We start from the raw sequence: 18,754 nt of genomic DNA on the forward strand, positions 1-18,754 counted from the left end.
TTCCCAAAGAATCTCATGCTATCAGATTCTTCTCTTCCCAGAGATAGTTTCTGCATATATAAGCAGATAAGTTTATATTTTACCCAAATGGTAGAAGCATACTTTTACCTGTGAACAGATATTGACCAAACTAGCGAGATCGACTTCGACTAGGTTATCTGACTATGCAACTGGAAAGCGGCCTGGCGGTGGCTGAAATGGATGTTTTCGGACACTCAGCACACGGGCCAGGCCTTTTGAAGAGTTACCTAAGAGCCATGTGTATGCCCTCATTTATGCAATACATCCGGGACTGCAAAAGTTGAATGCAATTTTATAATTACTTATAAGATATATTACATCAATTTCTGATTAATCTTCATTCTCTGACACTTAATATATTAGTTTGCAGTCTCAATAAATAATCATTTGCTTATATAATGAGATTTTGGTTATTAACTTGTATTTAAAACAGAGGATACTTAAAGAACTTCTCAAAATATATTTTAAAAAAGCAAATATGCATCCTTATATCGTGTTTTGAATACGAAGTTTTCATACAGTTGTGCTCGTGTGATAGGTGTATTGTTTAGTGATTATGTGTAAATGTTTCGTCACTGAACCTTTGCCACATAAAATGAACTAAAGGCGTTAAAGCACAGTATGTCGTCGTCAGTATTTCCCTTTTTAGTAATTATTTTGTATTTCTAAATACAAGAGCCATGAGTAGTTTGTTCACTTTTCAACATAACTTCCAGGTGCTTGCAGAGTGTTATGTAAATCACAGCACTTTATTAATCTGTGTTAGATCTATTATAGAAAATTAACGTTTTGAAACAAAGAAAATAGCAATCTGCTTGAAGGAAGAGCCAGAGTATAATACCCTTGAATAATAGAAAAGAATAAGAAGGTCTAAAGCTATATTCTAAAAGTACAGGGTACCAACTGTTTGACCATCGTTAGAAGAACACCACAACACGCGTTTTGCATGGTACATACAAAGCTGTGGCTTTCCGCCCCACCGATCTATTACTCGTGTCGAGAAAGGATTATCACATTAACACAGCTGACATGATGCATATGATAAACACAATGAACCCCTATAACAAATTATGCTCCATATTGTGAAATACGAATGTTTTAGAGCACACACGACTTGCACACAAAAAATGTGATTAAAGAACCCAAATCCTTCTATCCACTGCACTGAACCCCTAAAGCAATCGAGGAATTTGTTTCTTACAGACAATTAATCACATGCAGGCGTGCCAGATGAGAACTATCGACTGCCCTTTTCCAGGCTTGTGGCATTCAGACAGCAGACAGACAAATGCCCCAAGCATGGAGAAGCCTCTTTCTGCTTCTGCCTGCTGTAGCTTTTAATTGTTCTTTCCTAAAATGTGTGACATTTTGCTGTTAATCTCTACTGTGGAGCTCACTCCTTTTTCTTTGAACAATAAGCATGCATTTTGTCTTTCATTTACCTTCACACCAAGGTCCTTCATAAGCTCAATCTCAAAATTTACTACGTCATACGGCAGCCGGAACTGAGGGATTTCAGAAGTACTAAAAAAAAAAAAAAAAAAAAAAAGCATTTGTTGAAAAATCACCAGTCTTAAAAATGCAACATGTCTGTCTGATCAATATTAAAGGATGAAGTATCTTGTCTAAGGGTATTTTCATATCACATAATATGAAGTTAATGAGGACATCACATTTTCATATGCATGATAAACTACTCTATGGACTACAGCAGAAAGAGTAGAAACTGATGTGAAAATAAATGTGAACAATGGAAAACTAATAAGTAGACAACTGGTCAAAAGTATTTCTAAAACTATTAAGTTTATTATCTACTAATAATTATATAAGAAATTCCTAAGTAAACGCAATCTTAAATACCAAAAATTCATTGAAAGTACAGATAATGTTGACTATCATTCGACCTAAATTCAGGGCCTTTATACTCACTTGGATGACTAACAGGTATCTCAGATTTATCATACCCCAAACAAAACTTCAGTTCTGTACCCCAACACTGGTCCTCAGACAACTGCCTTGTATGAGTTAAGCCCCAAACTCCACCATCATACTCCAATCTTCATCAGTGTCATACCAAGTCCAGGATCAGGCAATGAGAAATGTATTGTTTTAAGACTATTTTAAAACAGTTACAAAAATGACTAGAATAAGCCCATTTTGTATTTTTGTATGATCACCATCAGCTCATAGCTCTAAACAATGTCAGTGCTATTCTAAACATGGTTCACCCTCACCCCCCAATAAATCTTTGGTAGATCTAAATTCTGAATAATTGCTATGGCTGCTACAGAATTTTAGTAGTATGCTTATAAGTATTAAATGATTCCACTTTTATCACCCATTATTTAAAAAACACTGAGTTCTACGAGGACGTTAACGTGAAAAACCCCAGTCAGAGTGTCCACGGGCGCAGGGAGATTGAGCATTGCTCATTCCAGTCCGGTAGGCAGCACCCATCCAACCCCTGTGGTGCTCCGTAGCCAATGCTGAAACAGTGGATTTGGAACTGATACAATGGTAGCATATGAAGCAATATGAGTTACTTCAATTCTGTAATCTTGTGCAACTACACGTTTTAATTTGCTTAAAGTTTAAAATAGCGAAACAGTGTAAACTATATATTTAATATTGAATTTACTTTGCTCCAAAGGAATGATTCAAAGTAACTATTATTACTGAATATTATATGATTCTTATTGTAAGTAACTTTATTGTACAGACTAGAGGATAAGCATGTTAAAAAAGAAATAATGACAACAATGCTGGGGGGTGCGGGATTGGGAGGAGGGTGTCAATGGGGAAAAAAGGAGAAACAGCTATAACAAAAATAAATGAATAATAAAGAAAGAATGAGCCTTGCCCAGTTTTGTTCAGTGGTCAGAGCATCAGCCTGTGGACCAAAGAGTCACAGGTTCAATTCCAGTAAAGGGCAGTACCTCAGACGCCATTTGGTCCCCAGCCCTGGTCAGGGTCATGTGGAGGCAGCCAATCATTGTGTCTCTCTCACATCGATGTTTCTCTTTCTCTCCCTCCCACTCAGGGGAGGATTTTAAAAAAAGAAGAAATAATGGACTCCAGACTCCAAATATACAAGGGACAACCAGGACACTGCTGACTTTTAACACACCCTCTCCACAGTGCATGTATCATTCCTTGACATATTCTGTGTTTGGTTTTGTGTCTGCCTCCCCGTCACTAGAGTGTAAGCCCCTTGAGAACAGGGACTTTGATTTGTCCACTCTTGTAGCTCTAGTGCCTGAGATGTGAGCAGCCATTGTAGGAAATCAATAAATACTGAAGGAAGGACAGAAAGAAGGAAGAAAGGAAGGGAGGGTGGGGAAAAGATAGGTACATATCAAGTCATAGAAGGCGTTCTGAGTCAAGCCCAGTCTTCTCTCTTAGGTTATAGGAAGTTACAAAGAGATTTCAAGTAAAGAGTGATATACTCAGATCTGAAAACTACAAGGAAAATGAATTTGAAAAGTAAAAAGAACCAGGTGGAGGTTCCTGCAGTGGTATAAGGGTGAGACGTCACAGGCATCCGAGATAGTGTGAGAACTTTTTCCCAAGTTCACAAATACAAGCTGTGCCCGGGGGCGGGGGTTTGGAGGGTGGGGGGGTGGAGCGCGCATGCGTGCGTGCAGAGCGCAGTCTTCCCGCCTGCGGCAATTCCAGCGACGCCCGCCGGGGGCGCACCTCCGGAGGAGGAGCGAATTGGTAGGGTGACCTATGTAGAGACGTCCAGGATCTAAATGTTGAAGGGGACAGAGAGGCCAGGCCAGATGGAGATTTTAAACAATGCTCCCACAGGGGTCCTGGGAGCCATGGCAGTAAGTGAGATTCCCCTCACAACTGCATGGCGAGGGAGGGAGGACAGAGCTGGGGTCTGATCGGACTGCTCCCTTCCCAAGTGCGTCCTGCTTCCAGAAACTCTTTCAGCCCTGGCAGGGTACTGAGCGGTCAGAGCAGCAGCCCGTGGACCAGTCGGTTGCGGGTCAAGGGCATGTACCTAGGTTGTGGTTCATCCCCGGCCCTGGTGGGGTCATGTGGGGGGCAGCCCCTGGATGTGGCCCTCTCACGTGGATATCCCCCCCCCCCCACCTCGTACTCTAATGATAAATAGAAAAATATCCTCGGGTGAGGAATAAAAAAAAAAGAAAAAAAAAAAAACACTTTCATTCTTCTATCTGTGCTCTTCTAACAATTTAAAGTTTTGAAAGAAATTTTTCTTAATGCAGCCGTATATCTGTTAGTACAGTCAACAGCATGCCAATAACACGGATAAAGAATACTCATGTTTCTTTACACACGTGTCTTCCAGGGAACGAGATGGGCCTGTGACAGTCCCCTGCCGCCCTTCCTGAGCACCGCTCTCACGCTGACACAGCTCTGCTTCCTCTTCTTCCCGCACAGGCACCGCACTGGAAACGCATGTTCTCGAAATATTCCCTATCGCTGTAACAATTTCACTTAAACCTCATTCCTCCTTCTTGCCAAGTAATGTGAAATTCAGCAGACATATAAAAACACTGCCGTACCCTACCTGACACCGTGTCATAACTTATGGGCAATGGTTTTTATAAGTAAAGGACAAAATCAGAAAGTACACGTATGCATGAATACTTAAAGCCTGCCAACACCATCTTTATCTTTGTCATTATAATATCAAACTCTTTAACGCTTTTAAACTCATGCCCTTAGAAAAAGAATCCACAGTTGGGGGAAAGCAAAACTAGTGATTATTTTATAAAGTTGTCAGAGCATCAAAAATAATCAATCAGTATGTTCAATACAATAGGGATTAAGTCCTGGGTCTCTTTCACCAACCCTAGTGATTTTGTAAAAAGTAGCTGGGATCTCAATTTACCAGGGATAAAAGAATCTATTGGGATGAAAAGGGAGAGGAGAGATAAAAGCTGTCATCGCCTCTTTAAGCAATTGATTTCAAATACAAAGCTAATTTAATCTTTTTTAGCCACTTTGAAGGTACAAGAAAATGAGAGACATCTGTAAGTAAGAAGATAAATTAACAGAGAAGTACTGAGGTTGTAATTCCGGCTGAATTCCAGTGTCAGTATTTATAATCTTGGAACAGCAACATGTAATGCCTCTACCATGGCAGGGTCCAAAGGAGACCGATTAAACGCTTTACACTATCCCTAGGTACTGGGAAGATTCAAAGGTGAAGGAAAGAAAATAAATCAGAAGAGAATTTTAAAAGTATACTGTTTGTTCATTAATCCAGGGAAATCTGTCCTCCTAGAAAATATTCAGCAAATATATGAAAATACAAGTTTAGTGCCAATTTGTATGATTTAGAAATGTCTACCCTGCATTGATTTAAAAGAGAGTAGTTGACAACCATAATAATCTACCAAAGTTGTCAACACAGAATAATTCACAAACAGGCTTCTTGTGCAAATGTAATTAGGGGCAAAAAGATTTTTCCTAGTCTACTAGGGAATGCAACAATTACATTCATATTTTTTAAATTAGCTCATATAGTCATTGATGTGTATAATTGAAAAAATGCAATGCTTATACATATCTTGCTAATACGTTATGTTGCTCCTAATTAATAAAGCCACAGTAAAATGCCATTATAAAAGATAGTCTAATGAATTCCAGCAAAATAATACATTGGGTATTTTACTTTCCAGGATAAATAAATGTATAAAATATATATAATCCCTTTAGGCTCATGGTGGTGAAGTGTCAATATAGAAAAATAATTATTTATTAACAATCAGGTTATTTTTTCTTCAGTTTCTGCTTCATACCAACTTTTATGGGTCCTCCTATTATGTAATATTTTTGCTTGACAATTCAGTCAAATAGTTTTATACTAATAGTTTAAAAACTATTAAAAAATAGTTTTACCCTTGTTTTAGCATATTATTTGATCAATATTGAAATTTATACATTTATTGACATACATTTTTTGATATCATAAAACATTAAAAGCAAACACAAATTTTAGCCATAACTTGATTAAATGTATTCTTTGTGATTATTAAATTTGAAAAATGTGTTAATAAAAACATTTCAATAGCCATCAAAATTTAGATGCTAAGTATAGCAACAGGTATGCAAAATGGCTTTATTATATAACCCATGATTTTCTGATGCAACATAAGACACTTAAAAAAACAACAATAAGTTGAGTAGTATTATTAACTTATACCCAAATACTTTATCATCTTACACCAAATGCTGTAGGTAGCACTTACTGCCCACTCATAACACATTTTATTTCTTTATGATCACAGATGTAGTCTATGCTCATGATAGATCCCATGTATTTTACACAAAGTAAACTCCATCCAGTTTCTAGGCTTGGCTTGAATATCTGAAAGTCACTGATAAAAAGTGGACATTTTCTATTTCGATCTATTATTCTTCATGGAAATAAAAGACCATGGGACTGAATCTTGGTACATAACAATCATACTGGTTACTATCAAACACTATTTTTTTAAAATTTATGGTATTTATGAGATAAACTGCATGAATGTATATTAAAATGAAACATTTTTAGCCCTGGCCAGTTTGGCTCAGCGGTTAGAGCGTCCGCCTGCGGTCCGGAGAGACCCGGGTTCGGTTCCCGCTAAGGGCATGTACCTCGGTTGCAGTTTGTCCCTGGCCCTGGTTGGTCGTGCAGGTGGCAGCCACTCAATGTGTCCCTTTCACATCGATGTTTCCCTCTCTCTCTCTTCTTCTCTCTCCCTCTCTCTCCCTCCCACTCTGTCTGTACAAAAAATGGAAAAATGTCCTCGGGTGAGGATAAAAAAAAAAAAAATGAAACATTTTTAGAAGAACCTAACCTATTCAAATGCAAAACTTAAGAGACTAAACTGAAACTCTGTGAGCAGGGCACTATGTCTGTTACATGGCAAAGTGAATCACCCGGTATTCCATGAATCAGGCTTCCCCATCTCCACGTCCCATCATTTCCATCATCTCCAATGAGGAAAGATTCACAGGGATGAAATAAGTGTTCATATGATTGGTTCTTCTAGCCATAAAATATTTTGATGAGATTTCTCTTAAATTCACAGAATGAGACAGAATTTAAAAATAAATATTGTTCAAAGCCAACTGAAAGTTCAAACTGAATAACATAATTAAAATCTGATCATTTGGAAAAAGAACATTTAAAACACCATCTGTAGTTCCTATATGATTATGAACCAGCAATATTTGTAACAGGTTTACCCCATGATTTTTGATACCTTAAACAGGAAACAAAGGTAGGTCTTACCTTAAACCCCCAACGTATTCTTGTTTTTCAAATATAGTGATGTCGGAGTAGCCCAATCGAGCCAAAAAGGAAGCACAACTTATGCTGGCAGGCCCGGCCCCGAGAAGAGCAATCCTGGCCGAGTAGGCTGGGGGCATGTCTCCGGGGGGCGGCAGACACGGGTCCCTGATCTGTGGTATGCTCATGGCTTTGAACACCTGTGGAGAAACCAGTGGCCATGGTGACAGTTTTTAAGGGAAGTTTTATATCCTCAAACACTTGTTTAATGTTTCAAATGCATTTGTGTTTTTAACAGAAATAAGCAGTACATTTTCTTAGACGTTGTATTGGGTCAAGTAGGTGACGAGTTACACTGACCAGCTCCTTCTCAATCTTTGCAGTTCTTTTCCAGGGTCAGCCCTCCGATGGGGTGCATTCCTGGCTCACAGCCTCACACCCACCTCCAGGCTGAGTTAAGGCGCTTCCTCTGAGCTTCTGTGAGCAGACTTCGTCTGCCCACGGTGTAACCACCTACCAACATATCTGTGCCATGCTTCCATGTCAGCCAGCAGGTGCTCATTCCTCGAGTCAGAGGATGCATGTATAAAGGTACACGTACATATAACTTAATAAACTCTATGTTTTAGGTGTGTTTTGAAAAAAACATGTTACCATCATACTGCCAGTAGTCAGCACTAACGTGGCACCCAGTACACATTCAGTAAATCATTTGGTAACATGTGCTTCTCATTATGACAGACCAGCTTTCAAAGGATGGCCTTTCAGAAATCTGTCTGAAGCATGAAGAGAGCTCCCGGAGTAAGCCAGACTAGCGTGGCCAAGACCCCGGAGAGAGAACAGCAGAGACAGTCCCAGAGTTACTTCTACCCCAAGGAAATCAGCCACGTACTAGCACATGGAGAAAGGCTAAGAGACATGTAGGGAACACAGCTCAGAGGACACAGCAAGAAGATTTAGGCAACCTTGGACTCTAAGTACTCATGGTTTTAGGAATGTAAGAAGCCAGAAACTGGAAGCAGAAGAAAGTACAGAAAAGTGAGCTTAATTCTTAAATTGCGTAGGACAAAAGGCTAAAAATTTAAATAGAAAATTTCTGTAAAGCAGAGGGGAGCTTTCTGCATGCTGATGGTCCAGAGGAAACAAATAAAAAGGAAACACAGGAGTAGCAAAAGGTGAAGCTTAGTTATTTACTAAGCACCCTGCTGGGACTTGTCGAGGGCTACACTCTACCAGTGGGAAAACCAGAGGTAGACAAGGCACCCAGCCAGAGTCAGTTCAGTCATTTTGAATGAAGGTGAGTAGCCCTTACTGGTTTTTGATCAAAAATCCTAGGTTTGCTAACAACTAAAAACTGAAATCGTCCAAGAATTATGAAAATAGAATGAGATGCATATAGAGTATAATAAGTATAGTTATCAAACACAGACTTTAGAAAAACTATAATACCTATGATCAAAAAATACATAAGAATGTGAATTTTCCCAGGAAACTGAAATTTGTTAAAAAATAAAAACAAAATTTTAGAAGAAAATAAGTGCAAAGTTGAAGCTAAAATCTAAATAAATGTATTTAGCAACAGATTAGACAGGTAAGCAAACGAGAAGTACTGAGCTGAAGACGGGCCGTGAAATCTATCCAGGCCAAGCACGCACAGCAAGTGGTGAGAGAAATACAGGAAGGAACATGAGACACAAGGACAACCTAAACAGATCTGAGGTGTGCATAGCTGCCATCGCAAACGGACAGGAGAGAGAGAATAAGCAAAAGCAATATTTGAAGAGAAACAGACCAAGGATTTTTCCAAATTAATGAAAGACATCAAGGCACAAATTCAAGAAGTTTTAAAACCAAAACAAGGTCAAAATACAGAAATTCATTCACATCACAGTAAAACTGCTGTAAACCAAAGAAAACTGAAGCATTGAAAACAGCCTACTAATAAAGACACACTGCTGTCAGTGAGCAACAAAAAGTCCGGAGCATCCTCTCCAGAGGATGGATGCAAGTGAGAAGACAACAAAATGCTATTGTTTTGAGCAATGAAAGAAAATACCTTCCACCTAGAAGTCCATTCAGAAAGAACGTATCCTTCATATGTAAAGTTGAAATAAAGACATTTGCAGAAAAAAACGTGCTGGCATCAGTAAAAGAAATGCTGGGAAGTATACCCAATACGTACTCTCCCCTAATGAGAACAAGGCCACTACGCACCGAGCACACACTGTGTGCCTGGCTTTCTGCTGTCTGCCTCGATGATCTCACTCAGTCTCTGTCCCGATTTAAAGAAACAGTTATTATTTCCATTTCCAGTTCACATAGTAAGGTTTTATCTCAATGCTATTGGACTCCACAGCCTGAATTCTTAAACACTGTTGCTCTCAAATTTTTATAGTGATTTTCAGCAAGAAATTATTATATACATATATTATTTCAATAGGAGATGTATAACTTAAAAAAAGGTATTACATGCCTTTATCTTTCCTAAGCCATCTGATACACTTATAATAGCCAGTCTATTAACAACAAAGCTGGTTGTTACACTTAGTAAATTAAATCGAATTTACAAACAACCCATTGGTAATGATGTGTCTGAGAAACACTGCAGTCACCTCGGGTTTCCCACCATGCTCTTCTGTGACCTGAGAAGCTCCTCTCAGGCAGGAGGAGCATGGTCCAGTTGACTCCTGTGCCTAATGCTCCTGGTCTTCATTATCCCACAGGGTCAGCCTCCCCACAGCCCCTGGTTGCTATGCAGAGAGCCCAGCAGAGAGAGGCCCAAGTCCTCTCTTTTCTGCTGAGTATTTCTATACCATTTCTGGCCCCCAAAGGTTTCTATATTCCTTTTTACTTCAGCTATTAATTTTTATTGTGTGCTTGTTATATTTCTTTTATCATTATACTTGGGAGCAAAATGAGGGGTTTAAATCTTAACTCACAGCATCGTGCCTCTTGCATGCGATTCACACTGACACAGCATTATTGCTTTATACTACTATTCATAAAACATACTTATAAAAGTGCACACATTTTTAACTTGCTCAGACTCAAATCACTGAAAGTCCATTATTCAAAACTGCAAGGTGCTCACAAGAGAAAGTGTGTGTGTATATATATTTGGACTTACACAAACAAATTCAGGGGAAAAATAAACTCAACAGGAAATAATCCTAGCCACCATGCGATTTTGGCCAATTTCAAAGTTATTACCCCAAATCCCCAAAACTTTTTTTTAAAACTCGAGGTACAAATATATAGTTATAAAACAAACAAAAATATTGTGATGGAAATGTTCTAGCAATTCATTTGGTCCCACGATTTTATTATCCATCATTGTGCCAGCACTGAGTATTTTTAATAGATTTCTAAAGATTTCTAGAGAAAAATGTCAGATATTTAGTGAAATCTATCAAGACATCATTCCTTTCTATTAATCATCACATTAGATGAAAAGGATAGGCACAAATCATGCCTTAACAGATATTACTTGCATTTAGATCCCCGAGAGCAACATTTCACCAGGGTACACACTATTGATTTTATTACTGCGTAATGTATATCTTTCATGTACATCTCCTTTTTCCCAGAAATAATTCCTCTTTTTCTGTATGAACAGTATTCACAAACTACTGCTAATACTGTTTTGAAAACCTGGTACAGAGAGATTGTATTTAGAGATGAGGCAGCTTAGGGCCATTTGGCAAGTGTGAGGTGTCATTATTCTAACAGCTATCCTATAGCCCATGTCCTATGTCTCCCGTCGCCCATGCCCTATGTCTCCCGGAGCCCGTGCCCTATGTCTCCCGGAGCCCGTGCCCTATGTATCCCATCGCCCGTGCCCTATGTATCCCAGAGCCCAGAGCCCGTGCCCTATGTATCCCGGAGCCCATGCCCTATGTATCCCGGAGCCCGTGCCCTATGTATCCCGGAGCCCGTGCCCAGTGTATCCCGGAGCCCGTGCCCAATGTATCCCGGAGCCCGTGCCCAGTGTATCCCGGAGCCCGTGCCCAGTGTATTCCGGAGCCCGTGCCCAATGTCTCCCGTCGCCCGTGCCCTATGTCTCCCGTCGCCCGTGCCCTATGTCTCCCGTCGCCCGTGCCCTATGTCTCCCGGAGCCCGTGCCCAATGTATCCCGGAGCCCGTGCCCTATGTATCCCGGAGCCCGTGCCCAATGTATCCCGGAGCCCGTGCCCAATGTATCCCGGAGCCCGTGCCCAGTGTATCCCGGAGCCCGTGCCCAGTGTATTCCGGAGCCCGTGCCCAATGTCTCCCGTCGCCCGTGCCCTATGTCTCCCGTCGCCCGTGCCCTATGTCTCCCGGAGCCCGTGCCCTATGTCTCCCGGAGCCCGTGCCCAATGTATCCCGGAGCCCGTGCCCTATGTATCCCGGAGCCCGTGCCCTATGTATCCCGGAGCCCGTGCCCAGTGTATCCCGGAGCCCGTGCCCTGTGTATCCCGGAGCCCGTGCCCAGTGTATCCCGGAGCCCGTGCCCAATGTATCCCGGAGCCCGTGCCCTATGTCTCCCGTCGCCCGTGCCCTATGTCTCCCGGAGCCCGTGCCCTATGTCTCCCGTCGCCCGTGCCCTATGTCTCCCGGAGCCCGTGCCCTATGTATCCTGTAGCCCGTGCCCAATGTATCCCGGAGCCCGTGCCCTATGTCTCCCGTCGCCCGTGCCCTATGTATCCCGGAGCCCGTGCCCTATTTATAAGCGACCTGTAAAAGGCACGAGTGCTAAATACTGGTTATTGTCCATTATCATGGCCACACATCTGAGTTTCTGATCAGGTGCATGAACTGATAGATCTGCTCAATCAGTTTGTGCAACTGGATCACAAATATGCTAGACTCACTCCTGAATTTGCTTCTAGACCAGCTACCACAGAATCAGGCTCAGGCTTTCCAAAGTACAATAAAAGCTTAGCTATGTATAGCTTCAGCTTCAGAGTCCCTCAGCACACGGGCCCTTCCCAGGCCCTGTATTTACATTCCGCAGGAGTGCCTTGTGAGGTATTTCATAGAAGAAGCACAGAGCTCACCATCTCAGGCCCACAAAGCCTGCAACCTGGGTGCATGGCAACCCTCTGAAGGCCCGAAGGAAGAACTTTGAAAACCGTCTTGGTTTTGTGCATGTGCATGAACCAAGGACACGACTAAGCCCCTCTGTGTTCATCTTCCACAACCTCTGTCAAAGCAGCTGTGTCCTCGCTCATAGAAGCTGAGCAGTGACCTCTCGGGGCTGAAAGTATGGTGGCCCAGGACCTATGGCTGAGCCTCCAGCTGGACTACTGTGTGCCTGCAGCCAGGACACCTGGGTTCACACTGAGTTTTATCAGTGACTCGTGACATTCCCGGGCCAGTGGGGGTCTGTGACACCATGAAAGCAGAGCATTAGCTCTGTATTCCAGATCTGCCCTATTCCACATAAGCTTTTGGAAGTTAACAAACTTCTTGGAGGCTCTTGTAACATATACATAACATAGAGATGGCAGTATTTACCTGCACGGTTATTTTGAGGATGATCCAGTTTTAAGTACCTACCATCCTCCAGGGCAACAGGAGTTTGTTTAATGTTAACTATGATTTTTTTAGTCACTTTGATCCTGGGTTTCCTCATGTCCAAAATGGAAAAAACATCAGCGAGCTGACATGTCACAAAGGCTGATCACCCAAATTGTAAAGTGAGATTACACTAAAAGGCATGGAAGTCCTTTTCCAGTGGAGAGTACTACAACTGCGTTTCCCCCTGCCTGATCCTTTTCTTTGTACGAAGGTCTAATCACCTCCAAAACCAAGTGACAAAAATTAATGAAGATGGGATTATCAGTCCAAGGGGCTGATGTAAGCACATATGTCTAATTACCTTTGCTACAAAATTTTAGTAGTTGGCTTTTATTTCCTGAGAAACTACAATGTGTCTCAGGACCTGTAGTTTATAAGCAGCCTACAACACTTAGTTCTAATCGATGCTCAATCAATGTTTGTTTGATAAATTGAATCCTTACCTAGTGGAAGCTTATTACACGGGGTGCTCACACCAGCCCATCTGCCTGGGGTAGGTCTGGTTTGCACCTGCTGCACTGGGTTAATGATTAACAATGTCCTCTCCAAAGTGTCTATGAGTTTGATTATTTTACTTATATAGCAATCATCGCAACAAGCATACCAATTGGAGTATAGCCAATCTCACATTTCAGTGTATGTACAATTTTTTGATCATTGATTTTAATATAAGGACCACATACATTTTTGTCTCCACTTTCTATGATAGATGGAATATATCACATAAATACAGTATTTGAGAGAAGATATGTAATTATTTATTAGTAGACATGTTTCTATAATCTCCTTAAATATGCTTGTACGAGGCAAAAGTTGAAAGCTTTTAGTGACCTTCATGTTCCAAAAAGATACAGTAGAAATCGTATTCTATTACATTCATCACAGAATAACTTGAGTAAACATGTTCCTTCTTCATTCACAGCTCTTCAAACTGATTTTTGTAGCATGGAAGCAAAACATAAATGTTGGTATGATTTAAATAACTGTAAAATGTTCCTTATAGTCTCATAACACCTGGCTGTCTAAATTACAATAGAATATTTTTATTGTATTATAAGTACTGATAGAATTAATGTGTACTATGTTCATTAAGTAAAATATAGAAATTAAGTAAAATGTAGAAATAAATGAAAATAGTAAATGATGGTATATAAATAGTGTACAATGTTGGGACAAGAAGTGATTTAATCTGCAATTTCATGTGTCAGTTCCATACTTAACTAAAAATATAAAAACAAAACTAAAAGTACAATGTCAAGAAGTCTATGCCACACAGTGTATTTAATAAGTATTAAAATAAATAATCTCATAAAGTGTTTTATTGCAAAACACAAATTCTACTTTTAGATATAAATTTCGTAACCTAATGTATTCCTAAAAGTTCATAATTGAGACAGCAATTTTAATATCAATCCTCTGGCCCTCAATAATTTTAACACTTCAAGTCAAATGTTAGAGCCTTGGAATTTTATTTTTAATTTTTCTATATTGCCTCCATAATTCTTTAACATCACCAGAAGAAAACTGATTTGACATACAGCTAACTGTCTACTTCTAGTTATTTCCCAACCTTTGAAGCGCGTGGAAGGCCTGTTCGACGCCACGCTCCCTTCGCAGAGCACGTCAGTTACATCGGAGAGGCAGCGCGAGTCCAGTGGTGTTACACGTGATAAACACACGATTTCTTTAAAATTGAATGAAACACTCAAACACATTTTAAAACTAAAAATTCAAGGGTTACATTTGTGAAGAGAAATTTTAAAACCCTCCTGAGATTGATGAGAAAATCCAAACCAAATTATTAATAGTATTATTGCCCAGTTATCTTACTGAAGCAATACTGTTACACCTACTTGAACCAGGGACACTGCTTCCCAGAGGGTGGGAGTCACCGCAGCCTGTTGGTCTGACGGGCACACAAAGGTGTCTGCAGCCAGGTCGCCGCAGATGTCGAGCCAGCCAAGAACTGAACAATAATGACCATCAGGGACAAAACGCAGCTGGCCTCCCGATTCTCCTGAAGGCTCTCCTTTGTGTGACTTCTTTCTTTCTCCCACAGTCCCTCCAAACCACATCCCAGTTCAAATGGAAAAGTGTAAGGTATGGATTTCACCGAAAACAGCAGACTACGGAGTTGGTGTTTTAAAAAAATCACTTCTAACTTACAGGAAAAACAATTGCGAAAAATATCATACTATTTTAGTCTGCTTCCATAACCTTTACTTAATTTGGTTGAAAAATAGATTTTTGTTTCTTTAAAGGTCAAAAATCAATCACTGTTTTATCAAACCACCAAACAGAAAATTATTTGCATCATATTCTGTTCTGACTTAAGTACTTCTAGCATTAGTTCAGCAGTTTGAAAGAACGATACCGTATTTTGTACATTATAGTTTTCGTTTTCACTGGCAGTAAATTAGCATATTCTTGTGTGTGTTTTGCTTGTCTTCACAACTTTGACAGCTGGGTAAATTTCAGAGTACCACCCCTTGACTGAGAGAAGACAGAACTTTCTGGAATAACTTGCCCTAAGCAGTGAACTTAAAAGAATAAATGGAAAGCTGTTCTACATAGTTTTCCTGGGAGATTTTTATATATGATTTAATAGATATCTCTAAAGCCACAGTCACACAAAGTATAACTGGATGAAATCAGAAAAGATATTCCTATTCTAAATGCCATGCACTTAATGCCATCCTAATCTATGCTATGTCTTACGTAAATAGACTTTGCTTTGGAAAGGGGTAGTGGGAATTTCAATAACACCCAGTGCGAGTTCTCAGAGAAATGCTGTCTCTCTCTCTGTTCCCCCATCCAGGTCACTAAAACCTAACAATATTATTTTAATCCATTTTGTTTGGAAATGCAGTGCTAGTTCATATACATATCGTGTGAACTTTCACTTACTACACCCTTGCAAGCTTGTCCTGGTTTAATGAAGAAACGATGGGTCCCCAAAGGAAAAAGTGGGAGAATTCAAGTGAATCTTCTCCATCAATGAAGGATTTTCTTAGGTTGTAAAGATCATACCTTGCACTGGTCAGGTAAGCCTAATACAATTTTGAATTTGGTAAGAAAAGAAATTAAATCCTAGAATTTATTGCAACAACTCACAACCTCAAATTGTTTCTATTTTCTCATTCCCAGGAGCCCGTCCTTAGAATTAACCTGTCAGAAGGCAGGAGGGGAATAACCCTGATTTATTACCAAAAGCAGCACGAGACTTAAGCTTGGGGGATGTCATGGGAAGTGTCCTGAAAGGAGAGAACAGGTTGTGTTTAGTTGACAAAACCAGATAGGGAAGTCATTAACTAAAACTCTAGTGTGGACAGGCATTTAATTTGGCCTTTTAGAGAACTGGACCCCAAGGATTACAAAATCTTACTGCAATCTCTGTATAAGCTGATCATTTAAATGATACATGGGAACTGACCTGGTAGCCGACTCCAAAGAAGAGACCCCAGAGAGCAGAAGATATACCAGAGAATCAAAGTCATTTACAAAGGATTCATAAGAGAGAAAGCCATGGCCCAGACTTACAAGATATATAGTGAAAAATGCTTTTATTTTTATTCAATTATGTGTTTGTATCCAAATAACATACCTACTTCAAATCTATCAGTTTACAAAATCTAATGTTAATGAATATTATTCAGTTTTGAGGTATTTGAAAATTCTCTAACCTCTATTACTCACAAAACATTACAAAATAATACTGACGTGTTATTTCAAGCTGTAAAGATGAAAGAGTTTCAGGGAGAAGAATCAGTTAAGCAAGATGGACTACATGATGGGTCCACTCGAAACCCTCCAGTGTAAAGTTAATGAATACATTCTATTTTCAGATCCTCTAATATATGCAACTTTCAGTCAAAGTATTTTAATAACCTTCTGGGATTGCAATTAGTTTGACATATGGTTTTATACATTTTCACTTATTTATAGTCAAGTTGTAGAATAAAAATACTGTTTATGACACAAAACACATACAGTCTAGTTGTGCTATCACACTAAGCATGCTGGATATCAACAAAGCACTGAGGATCGAAGTTACTTTGACATTTCTATGCTATAAGGGGAAACACATGGCAATCATCTCACCTCAGCAGCAAACTGTTGCAGTCCACCGATATTAATCGGTCCCTCTTCAGTGGCACAGAGATTGCACCCGCCCACGCAGAGATCGGAGGTTGGACACACCATCCCACAGGTCAGACCTAGGGGGTTGTCTGAAAAAATCACCTTCGCAGCTCCATAATAGTTCTGCCAAAATAAAATAAAATTTTATTATGTAACGACGTACCTTAAACACTCAAACTATGACCTAATTTTTTCTGTTAGGTAATTGGTTTGAAGATCATTACATAAAAGATGCAAAATTACCATACTGTTTACCATCAGGAATCATCAAGCGAGTGTCTAGCAGAGTGTCTAGCATCTAGGAGTATTCAATATATGACATATGAATAAATGAACAATTAATCAATTTTGCAAAATTGAAATTTAAAATATAAATGCTCTGTAATAGTTTTCTTCACAAGGCATCTAACTATATCTTTCCATTAATTCTTTTCATTTTTAAGAGAAGTACATGAGCTAAATTGCTAGAACAAGCTTAAAACCTAAATCTTAACTTAAAAAACAAACAAGCAAAAAACAAAAACAAAAAAATGGTTCCACTTAGGTTATCCTCCATTTAACTACGCTGGAAGCAGTCAGGGCCCTCTTATCTTCATTTCATCTGACTTGTCCAGAGACACTCTGCATTATGAACTCTGTGCTGACTGTCATCCTTCGGTAACATACTAGTAACCAAAGACACAGACAACACTTATCACAGAGGTGCTCCTGGACCAGACCTTGCCAGGTTCAACTCTTACCACTCCCTTCCATGCATCTGACGGTTACAGAAATGCTCAGAATCCATCTCTTTTTATCCAGAGGTTATGGAACCAAACTTGTCCAGAAATTGTACAATTATATAGTTATTTACTAAATAAAGAATGAATAATAAGTTGAATATTTCAGGACTATTTCTTCCTCTAATCAAAATTAAGATTTAGCCCTGGCTAGGGTGGCTCAGTTGCTTGGAGCATCGCCCCATGCACCCAAGGGTCTCAGGCTTGATTCCTAACCAGGACATATATGTAGGTTGCAGGGATCCCTGGTCAGGGCACATACAGGAGGCAACCGATGGATGTTTCGCTCTCACATCAATGCTTCTCTCTTTCTCCCTCTTCTGTCCTCTCTTTCTAAAAATTAATTAAAACATACCATCAGATGAGGATTTTTTTTAAAGTAAGATTTAGATCTGACCAGTAACTCTCAAAACTGTCAAATACATCAAAAATAAGGATACTTTGATAAACTATATCACTTAAGAGAACTCTAAGGAGATAAGAGAACTAAATGTAGTATGTTATTCTGGACAGAATCCTATATCAGAAAAAGGGAATTGTGTAAAAACTAAGAAAATCTGAAGAAAGTATAGACTTATTTAATAATAATGTATAAATAATGGTTTCATTAATTGTAGCAAATCAGCTGTAATGTCAATGTTAATAAAAGGAAAAACTGTATCCAGGTGTATAGGAGAATTCTCTGTACTATCTTTATAATTTTTCTGTAAATATAAAACTGCTCTAGCCCTGGCCGGTTTGGCTCAGCGGTTAGAGCGTCAGCCTGCGGTCCTGAGAGACCCGGGTTCGGTTCCCGCTAAGGGCATGTACCTCGGTTGCAGTTTGTCTCCGGCCCTGGTCGGTTGTGCGGGTGGCAGCCACTCGATGTGTCCCTTTCACATCGATGTTTCTCTCTCTCTCTCTCTGTTCCTCTCTCTCCCTCCCACTCTACCTGAACAAAAAATGAAAAAATGTCCTCCGGTGAGGATTAAAAAAAAAAAAAAAAAAAAAAACTGCT

The 18,754-nt window shown here is 39.8% G+C and overlaps 1 protein-coding gene across 1 annotated transcript in view; it reads right to left on the minus strand.

The window, feature by feature from the left end:
- The window catches only part of DPYD (dihydropyrimidine dehydrogenase), a 587,465-nt gene that overhangs the window by 417,515 nt on the left and 151,196 nt on the right, over positions 1-18,754 (minus strand). The window contains exons 5-7 of the mRNA XM_036272711.1: positions 16,940-17,101; positions 7,283-7,479; positions 1,464-1,545 (exon numbers count right to left, since the gene is read on the minus strand). Coding sequence (XP_036128604.1) covers positions 1,464-1,545; positions 7,283-7,479; positions 16,940-17,101 — 441 coding nt within the window. The remainder of the gene's footprint in view (positions 1-1,463; positions 1,546-7,282; positions 7,480-16,939; positions 17,102-18,754) is intronic.

This window comes from Molossus molossus, unplaced genomic scaffold (assembly GCF_014108415.1).
Source record: "Molossus molossus isolate mMolMol1 unplaced genomic scaffold, mMolMol1.p scaffold_m16_p_20, whole genome shotgun sequence".
NCBI lineage: Eukaryota > Metazoa > Chordata > Mammalia > Chiroptera > Molossidae > Molossus > Molossus molossus.